The sequence below is a fragment of the Telmatherina bonti genome, assembly GCF_933228915.1.
Source record: "Telmatherina bonti genome assembly, chromosome: 8".
NCBI lineage: Eukaryota > Metazoa > Chordata > Actinopteri > Atheriniformes > Telmatherinidae > Telmatherina > Telmatherina bonti.
In genome coordinates, this window is record NC_136626.1 from 19,621,428 (window position 1) to 19,631,567 (window position 10,140).

The 10,140-nt window shown below is 38.3% G+C and overlaps 1 protein-coding gene across 3 annotated transcripts; it reads left to right on the top strand.

Moving 5' to 3' along the window:
• Positions 1-1,724: 1,724 nt before the first annotated feature.
• LOC306759326 (uncharacterized protein) lies at positions 1,725-10,049 on the top strand. Of its 3 annotated transcripts, none has more exons than XM_079244921.1 (12): positions 1,725-2,047; positions 3,320-3,453; positions 6,099-6,208; positions 6,430-6,519; positions 6,626-6,672; positions 6,772-6,905; positions 7,132-7,225; positions 7,330-7,443; positions 7,658-7,747; positions 7,860-7,934; positions 8,020-8,197; positions 9,406-10,049. In XM_079244921.1, the coding sequence occupies exons 1-12, from the start codon at positions 1,926-1,928 to the stop codon at positions 9,607-9,609; spliced, it is 1,392 nt and encodes a 463-aa protein (XP_079101047.1). In that variant the 5' UTR covers positions 1,725-1,925; the 3' UTR covers positions 9,610-10,049. The 3 variants fall into 3 exon arrangements, with proteins under 3 accessions (XP_079101047.1, XP_079101048.1, XP_079101049.1); XM_079244922.1 differs by having other exon boundaries at positions 7,132-7,213; XM_079244923.1 differs by lacking the exons at positions 1,725-2,047; positions 3,320-3,453 and adding an exon at positions 3,508-5,819.
• The last annotated feature ends 91 nt before the right edge of the window (positions 10,050-10,140 follow it).

Genomic DNA, 10,140 nt, shown 5'->3' on the forward strand with positions numbered 1-10,140 from the left:
AGAGTGAAGAGGAGGTGGCAAGGGGTTATGGCTGCGCTAGTGACCCTCAATCCTGGTCCTTGATAGCAGATCTCCTGCAGGTTTAAGAAGTTTCTCTACTGCAACACACCTGATTCAAACTCAGACTGATGTCAAACTGTGCACAAGTCTGCTAATTACCCACTAATCAGTCAGGTGTGTTGCAGATGGGAAATTTCTAGAAACCTGCATACAGCAGCCTTTGACAACCAGACTTGATGATCCTTATTCTACATACTAATGAGGTCATTGACAGTAAAACGATTATTTCCTTATTACTTTAAGAGAACAATCAAATCCACCAAGCAACTCAAAACATGAGGAAATACCAATAAGTTTAATTAACAGGGGATTGTGGATCATTTCACACAAAGTCTTACAATTATAGTTTGTTGTAAAGGTGACTACTTGGGCTTTGTTACAATGTGTGTGAACAACACCAGTAAGTTTTATTAAAGGAGAGAAACAATCGACCAAATAGAAATGTCATTATTTTTGGAGTCAAGTTTATTTTTGCCAGATATTATTAATTGGAACTGTAATTTTGACTAATTGAAATAATTTTTGCAAACGAAATTGTTCCCGTTTGACACAGTTGTGTTTTAATTACAATCACTTCACTGTGCACAATGTTCTCTACTGACCAAGTATAAGGCATCTTGTAGATCTACCTTAACATTTAGTCATCATTTATACATTGTGATGCCATTATTACATCGTAAACACTGGTTCCACTTGTGTAAAAAGATCTGTTAACATAAACAAAGAAAGAAAAATTATGAGGAAGTCTGGAAGTACATGTCTGTTTAATGTCGTTTATCTCCTCGACAGCTTGTTCAGAGATTAGGATTTAGTAAATCTTTAAGTATATTCTTCAAGTCTTTACAATACTTTAAAAAAATTACCTCAGTTTTAACCATGCTATTGAGAAACATTTAATATAAGTATACTCAGGAATACACATTTCAGCAACGTGTTGACATGACCTGGCGAGGTTGCTAAGTTAGCAAACAACGACTTTGCGTCTCAATGTGAGTTGCTGAGCTGCAGTTCAGACCGTTTTCCCCTTTGAACCTGAACTCTGTAAGATGGGTTAAAAATAGTACTTTTATACATGCATACCTCTGCTGTTCCACAAACAGTATGATCTTTGCATAATTTAAGAGTAGCATGCAGGAACATCAGCTGCAGAAACTGCCAGCTAACAGCCTAGCAACACGATTCTCTATGGTGACACAACCTTAACCACACCCACCATGTTTGCAGCCGTATTCTGAGGCGTTGCCTTAACGTGCTGTCAGAACGACATGTTTGTAGATAAGGACTACAACACCCAAATCCCTGCAAATTTCATATAATCTATGTTTGACTTTTTAAGTTCTCAATTTAGATTTTTGTTTTCCTCTTCACTATTTGTGGAAAGACAACTATTACGTTATGAGCAGCTGTGCACGATTTGCACTCTTGCTCGTTTTAATAGATAGCCTATTACTTGTTAACTTTCTTCTATTATATTAGCATTAACTGTAAATTATGAGTTTACATTCAAACAATATTAATATAAGCATATCCTAATCTAAATGGACATTTATAAAATGAAATAAATACAGATTTCCCATGACATATCCCATTTACCAGCGTAAAAAAGACACTTGAAAGCACCATAAGTTTCACGACAGTTGCGGCCATTCTGCAGCTGTATTGTTGCTCTCTTAACGCGACAGTGCTATTGTCTGCAGAGAAAAAAGAAGCCGCTTTTTAGCTCCAGAGAAGATGCCAACTTTTCTATTCGCCTGATGCTTTTCATACTTTAATGATTGAATAGCTTGCCTTGAAATTTTGAAATATTTATTTTATTTTCGGGGACGTTGCCAGCGTGAGGCTCGGCAGGATTCGCACTGGTGAAAATGAGTTCTAGCACGCACGTCATTCAAGTGACAAATGTCTCCCCAAGTACGACGTCCGAACAAATGCGGACTCTGTTTGGATTCCTCGGGAACATAGAAGAGCTCAAATTATTTCCACCCGAGTGAGTATCCTTCTGCTGACGTTGGGTAAAGCACCTTTTCCTGCAGGTTACTTGACTGATGCAGGGAGCGTCTGTCAAAGGCCTTTAGCTACAACAGGCCTTGCTAAAACTGCATGCTAACAAGCTAACGTTTGCCCGCGTCTTCAGTCAACTATTACGTAAAGGTTAGACGCAAATGAAAACGTCTCCCATTCTTCTACTTAGACAAAAGTAGATACAGATTTTAGATACTAGCGATTTAGTGCAGAATGACATCCCCCTAGCTTTTCAGAAGCAAGCATAAATGTAGCTTCCGAACATTTAAAATATTTTAAGCTAAAATAACAGAAACCGTGCAGTGCAAAATAATAATGCACTCCAGCTAATAATCACCAGGTACACTGCATTTATCTTTTATCCTACTCCCTTTGCCTCATGTATTTACCATAAATGTAATGGAATAGTTATTTAGTGACTTCCACAAATTAGGTAATAATGCATGTTGCATGTACTTTAACTCAGTTCCTGGTTTAAGCATCATCAATAAAAAATTTTAGATAAGAAATCAGAAATTACTTTTTTTTTTTTATGATAAGTAATGAATTTACAAATGTTAAAATGACTAATTAATGGATGTTGGTGGTCAGTTTTGTCCACCTGAAAATAACTAAATGTCAGTCAAAATGAGTTCTTGGTCAGTTGAGAGGTGATGAAGTAAATGTGACACTAATAAACCACCTAAACCCCTGGTTGTATCCTCAGATGTTGCTTTATACAAGCTAGAAAGATGATTATCTCTCCACAATACACTTCTGAAATTGAATAATCAACACATAATGATCTAGTCTGTAGCAATCATAGTATTTTCTTACTGGTTATAGTGGGAATGATTGTTATTTGGTTCGATTTCTCTGCTATTGAATTTGACCTGGCCTTTCCACAGGTAGGAAACATCCAGAATGTTTTCCTCAGGATAAAAATATTTTCAACAATATAAATCAGTTGTATGCAGACTTTAATTTTACTCCAGAGAAAATAAAAATCATCAGTAATTCAACATTTTTATGAAAAGATATCAATAGTAAAGCTTAAAGTCTTGCACATAATAATGATAATATTAATAATATCGTTATAAGAATTTCTTTTTCCTCTAGAAACCTTTAACACTTTTGTGCTGTGGACAGGACACAGTGAACTTTGTTGTCCCCGGGGACAGAATCTGACAGTTTACTGAGATCATGTTGGTTTTCCATGTTTGTATTCTTTGCACAACATATCTGTATTTTCTTCCAGTGACTCTCCCTTGCCTGTGACTTCACGTGTCTGTTTTGTAAAATTCCATGAGCCTGAGTCGGTAGGAGTGTCCCAGCACCTGACGAACACCGTCTTTGTGGACAGAGCTTTGATCGTGGTCCCTTTTGCTGAAGGTGGGTGTCTGTTTTATTTTTCCAACATCTACATGAATATCTGAGCGTGCATCATGTGTAGAATTGCGAACATTATCTGTACCATTGTGATTTTCTTTTAATTTAATTTACTTTTTAATTTATTTTTTGCTAAGCTTTTCAGTGCTTGGCATCTCTAGGTATATGAAAGGGAAATGTACATTTGTGTCCATGTCTTACAATCTAGCTGTAAACCTCTCTCTCTGTTATTTGTGTTGTGGTTTTCATAGTGGACAAGTCATTTGCAGAGAGGCCCTTCCTTGCTGGCTGAAAATGGTCCTCTGCTGCCATCAGGAGATTAGAAAAAATAATGGCACCAGGCTCGCAAGCCTCATCTTTCTCTTATTCTCCAGTAAAATATTAACTTTTTTTCCTTCTCTGTCCAAGGCATCTTTTCTTTAAAAAGAAAATTGGCCACGAAAATCAGATCAAATGAAGGGGGTGGGGTAGAGGGAGCAGACTAATTTCTCACATGTTCAGGGGAATGTCAGTGTTTTTCAAATGTGTGTTTCATAAGTAGGCATTCATTAAATCAGGGATGCCCCGAACAGACTGAACAACTCATTAAATAATTTTTGATGTTATCAAAACAAAACCCCTCAAAAACACAAACCATCTCTGATCCTTTGTTTATATTGTCCAAAATGCCCCAAAAAAGTCTCCCACTTCAAGCACACATCTACAATGAAATCTTTTTGTTCAAATAAGATGGTGTCACAAAATCTTGCAGGCGATACATACAATTGCATTGAAGCAAATTATAGTTCAAACACATTTGATTTGATTTGAGCTGCACTGACACTCCTATCCAATAAAATGGTACTATTTGAAGCAGAAAACACAAAATAATCAGTGCAAACTCACAGGTATTTTCAGTTACCAGTTACTGATAAAGCCTGTTTCTAGGTGTTGCATTGGGTGTAATCACAATGAGAACACCCCCCCCCCCCCCCCCTCCTGACAAATGCAGAAAATTGGCAGCAGTGAGAGAGATTGTGCACGGGGAAGCAGGTCCACACAGTCCTAAGAAGAGGTCTTATTAGCTGGTGAAAACCCCTGTGAAGGCGTTTGGAGTCTGACTTTAGGTTTCTTAATGCAGATCATATTAGCTGTGCCTGCATACAGCCACATTACAAAGGAAAATATAAAGACTGGATCTAGACTTGGTTTTGGTTCTTCCTTTTACTGAAATTCCTCCGATAAACAGATGTTTGGGACATCCCTTCACCAAGCACAAAGCATGCAAGATACATGGACTAGTCAGTGTGCATGACTAGATGTTGAAGGTGTTTGCCATCATCTACACAGCTGTGGTCAAGGGATGATGTGGAAGTTTGTTTGAACATTTCATGATCATGATAAGCTGCATCTGGCCTTTTCAAATGCTTCATGTACCGAAGACTTGTTTCATTTAACACTGTGCATTTGTATTCCCTAAATTCCACTAATACACGAGCGATGAAAAGATAAGTCTTAGGGCTTTAATGTTGCAGTAAAAATGCTTTGTAGAAATTGACCCTCTCCACACATAACTCTGATTGAGTTGAGTGAATCTCACGTTTAACAGTGGTGTTTCTTTTGTTGTTGTGTTTTACAGTTCTTTTTCCTGGTTCAGCCAGCCCTATATACCAGGCCCTGCTGAAAATGCCACCAACAGTTTTGTCTTCTGCAGCCTTATCCTGTTTCTCAAGTGTCTTTTCTGTTGTGTGTGTGTGCGTGGGTGCGCCTCTCTCGCTCTCTCTCTCTCTCTCTCTCTCGCTCTCTCTCTCTCTCTCTCTTTTAAAATGTTGGGAACAAAAATGTCGTCTTTAAAAATAGCCTGTTTTCAGATTGCACAGCCACGGATGATCATCTCATAAGATTTTCCTTTTAATTTTAGTTTTCGGTTTTCTTCAGCTTTGGGCATATATTTCATGATTTTATCACAATTATTGCTGGTAATAGCCCTTGATTGTTCAGTTTTGTTTTTTTATGTTTATCTTTTTGCCTAATATGCTGTTGGTTTAAACCTAGCAGTTTTGTATCTGATTAACTGTACAAAACAGCTGTTTTTTGTTTGTATAATTCCACCACAAAAGTAACCAACAAAAGGATGGAGATGGTAAAATTACTGATCCTTTTCTGTTTTTGTAGTGGTTATGGTAAGTGATGATGAAATGTTCCCTTGTGTCTACACCCAAATCATGAACTTTGTTTTCTGTATCTCAATGTTTTTGTGTGCTTTATAGCGAAGCAGCCGGCGTGAGTCGCTTGTTCATAAAACATCTAATGAAAGTTGAGAGCACATCCCACGGGAGAACTGGCTGTGCTTGCTAACGTTTGGTTCATGACTTAAAAAACAAGTGCAGGTGATAACATCTTGGCAGTGTTGACCCAAGTGTGTATTGTGACTTATAAGCTTATAACTGCTAATCCTAGAGTTGTACATTCACACAAAAGTCAGGGATCAAGATTTACAGACAAGACAAGGAAATGGATTTTTTTTTTATTTTATTTAATATATGTATAAATATAAATATTTTTATTTTTACTTCAGAGTATTAGACTCAGGTGGCTTGTCTGCAAGTCTTGTATGAGTGTTGTCGACATTTTTTTAAAGCACGTAATAAGATATTGTTTTTCTCCAGGAGTCATTCCTGATGAATCTAAAGCTATGTCGCTGCTGGCTCCAGCCAACGCTGTGGCAGGAATGATGCCTGGCGGAGGTCTTCTTCCAACTCCTAATCCTTTGCCATCAGTGAGTTGTCACATGAAATGTATTGTATCATCTTCATAAAGATAAAGACTTTCAAAAATACTTTAAGTTTATAAAAGTTTGAGAACATTCAGAAACTTGTTTCTCAGACTTAGTCCCCATCATCTTGTCAACCTGTAGATGTTGAAACTACTTTGTAAATTATGAAGGATGTAGCTTTGGTTCTCAGGATTACTTGGTGTAACAAGTGTCCAATATTTCAGATGGGAGCGACACCATTTGGAGGCCTTGGAGCTCCCAACATAGAGCAGATGGCTGCCATGGGAATTCCAGGGCCCAACATGAACCCCCAGGTAAGGACTTACTGTCTTCATCATCACAGCATGTTTTAAAACAACAAAAACAAAAATAAATTCTTTCTAATTGTAATTGTACTGTCCACCACGCTTTCTTTTCCAGGTTCTCTCTGCAGATTTCCTCAAACTCATGCAGTCCATGGACCCAAAGTAAGAAACCATACTTGGTCCCAAACTTGGCAATCAATCATCTGGGTTTTTTTTTGTTTTTTTTTTGAGAAAGCTCTAAATGATTGATGGCGTTTGCAGATTGAATCCATTGGTCGCTGGACTAAATTTAAATCCCGGTCTGAAGGCAGATGCCTCCAACAAGGAGATTGAAGAGGCCATGAAGCGAGTTCGAGAGGCCCAGTCCCTCATTTCTGCAGCCATTGAACCAGGAAGTAAGATGAGCTTTTAAGTTGCTTGTTTCTTTAAAACTCAGATTTGCCAATAAATAATTATTATAAGAACTTCACTTAATGCAGACACGATGTGCAGTTGCCTGTTTCATAAAACCTTTAATTCACCTGTGTGGTGGAATTCAGAGAGCTGTGAAATATTTGCTTTTATCTGAGCTGTGGGTTTCTATTAACCAGTTGTCGTATAACTTTGTATTTCCTTTTGCAGGTAAGAAGGATGACAAGCGCAAACATTCCCGGTCCCGTTCACGTTCACGCCGAAGGCGGTCAAGGTCCCGTTCAAGACACAGGTTGACATACTTGTATGAATAGAATAAAAATAATGGATCATGTTTAAAAAACAGCATACAAATTCTATTGTTTACGGAAATGGTAATTTTTTATTTTTCAACTGTTATTTGTGCAGACATTCAAAGAGCAGGTCTCGGCGCAGATCTCATTCAAGGAGTAGGAGACGGTCCAAGAGCCCACGGAGGAGGAGGACCCACTCCCGGGATAGAAACAGGCACAGTAGATCTAGGTCAGCAACTCTTTTATTGTCTTTTCTCACTTTATTGAAGGTCTTGACTGTATTGATCACTGCTGCAGAATATGACTTTTACTTGACGTCAAGTCATTTTACTTGAAGTACTGTAAAAGAAAGTGGGAGAAGAACCTTGCTTAAAGGAAGTGTGAGGCAGGTCTCCATATTTCCTGTGTTTTCCACTGTGCAATTTTGTTTGAATCTTAAACAGGGACAGGAGAAAGGAGGAAAAGTCCAAGAAAAGGTCCAAGACGCCCCCTAAAAGCTACAGCAGTGCCAGGAGGTCTCAAAGCATCAGTCGGTGAGCAGTGTGATGACTGTTTAACCGTTTTGTTTGGCAGTCATGATTTCTGTAGTTATTGACTCATGTTCTTATCACAGCTGCAAATCAATAAAATCCATGTGTGTTTCAGGAGGCACAGGCGGAGTCGCAGCGCTTCCCGGTCCCCTAGGAGGAAGCCCTCAAGATCTCCTCCTTCCCCCAAACGGTAAGCCTACATGAGTATATTTGCTATTTTAGATTTGCCAAGTGCAAAGAGCAGATCATAAGTGAAACATTTATTTCATCAACAGCCACAAGAAGGAGAAGAAGAAGGACAAGGAACGTGAGAAAGACCGGGATAGGGACAGGAAGGAGGACAGGGACCGTAGCAGAGATGAACGAGAACGCTCCACCAGCAAGAAAAAGAAGAGCAAAGACAAGGAGCGAGATCGTGACCGCAAGTCCGATAGTGAGAAGGGTGATGTTAAGGTAGGTGTAGGGTGTGGAATGTCTTTTTAATGTGACTTTTGAAGTAAAAATTGTCTTTTCCATTTTACTTTTAAAAAATTGAAATAGTCGAAACCTTTGAAATTCTGCAGCAGAGCTTTAAGTATATTTAATAGTTAAATTTACCATACGATTTGGCTTTGATTACAACTTGACAAACTGACCATCCTGGCATGGAGTTAAATTTGCTACAAACTCTGCGAGAAGCGAACTTTTTTCTTGTTCTCGAGGCCCCGAGAAGAAAATAATGCTATTTTGTCTTGCTGGCATGGTTCAATTAAATTCATCTTCATCTGAATGGTGCCACTTCACAACAATGTTGACACAAAGTTAACATGAAAAAGCATGAAGCAAACTATTGTAGCGTCCACATTTTTGCAGATAAGGAAACAAATAGATGGTTTTATAAAACAGCTGATCGAGGTGGTGAGAACCTGCAAAAATGTTTCCAATATGTGGCATTAAATCACACGGACTCAGCTGCACACACAACCCACTCTGCTACGCACAAATTATCTAATATCATAACCAGGTTCATTGAACATAAAAGCACAATCCCCGCTCCTTTCGCAGACTTAGCTTATCGTGGAGGATGAATGGACCAGATGAAAAAGACATTTTTTTCCTGTCCTTGTGTCCCTCAAGAGCGAGAACAAGGTTCTCGCTTGTCGTGGAATGTGTGACAAGCTTAAAGGTAGCTTGTTGTATTCTTTTGCCACATAGCGTGAAGAAATTCCCAGAGTTGTTTTCCATTTTGTGCTGCACTGTTGGAACTAGCTCATCCCAAACAAGTTCCAAGCAGAGCTGCACTTTCTGAAGCTCTCATTACACGGTTACAAAATTTCACGTGCATCTGGTTTTTAAGTCCAGGGAAAATATCTAATTTTCATTCTGTTCAGTGCACTGGCCATAGGCGTCATGAATATTTATTGATTTTGCCTCGGGAGCATGACACCCAGACACTTGCTGAGTTTTCACTGAGGAAGCTGTGTTAGGGTCTACTGCGGTGGGTTCAGTTCATGTTTGATTTTTAAAAAAAAAAAAAAAAAGATGCTACATGTTATAACATGCCCCTGCTGCTAAATCAACATAGCAGCAGTAGTTAGCCAATTAAATCTTGTATTTTAGCGGTATTTGTAATTTTGCAAGGTAACTAGGATGAAAGATGTCACAAATAACATGCATTACAGGTAACCCGGGACTACGATGAGGAGGAACAAGGTTATGACAGTGAAAAAGGAGAGGAAGAGGAGGATGAAAGGAAGAGCGACTCTGATTCTGTGTCATCCCCCAAAGGCCAGGAAGACATGGAGAGGGAAGAGGTTCAAATCTCTAAAAAGTCTAAGCTAAACGGAGACGATCATCATCAGGAGGACATGGAAATGAGCGACTGAAGTCTCTGAATCTTTTTCTATTTTTATTACGGGCTGCAGTAAGTCTGTGCCTGATCACACTGTCGACCACATTCTGTCTTAACAGTAGAAAAATCGTTTGGGGGTAGATCATCCTGATCATTTTTGTAAAAACATAAGAAAACACTTATAAAATGGTTTTAAACCGTCATTGCTGTACTTTTTTTTTTTTTTTTTTTTTTTTTTTAATCTTGTTGAAGTCATTTCCTTTTGTGCTCAAACTGTTTCTTCCTGACAGAATACTGAATGTGTTCAGGAAGATGTTTCATCTGTAAATATTGGATTTGTCAGGATTCAGCCTTTTGTCATCCACCACTTTTTTTTTTTTTTTTTAAACCATTTTGATTGTTTCAGTCCTCCCATTTATAACTCTTAGTACACATTGTAGATAGAAATGTTGTTGCGATGAAATGCATTGTCTTCAATAGATTTTCCAAAGGAAATAAATAAAATGAGATAACTCTCGACTTGTCATCACTATTAGGATTGATTTTATACTGCAGGTTTCAGGCA

Excerpts from the sequence above, each read along its gene's own strand:
- LOC306759326 (XM_079244921.1), top strand. The coding sequence starts at position 1,926 with ATGAGTTCTAGCACGCACGTCATTCAAGTGACAAATGTCTCCCCAAGT. Across the intron at positions 3,454-6,098 it reads CGTGGTCCCTTTTGCTGAAG|GAGTCATTCCTGATGAATCT; the intron begins GTGGGTGTCTGT and ends GTTTTTCTCCAG. Across the intron at positions 6,906-7,131 it reads TGCAGCCATTGAACCAGGAA|GTAAGAAGGATGACAAGCGC; the intron begins GTAAGATGAGCT and ends TTCCTTTTGCAG.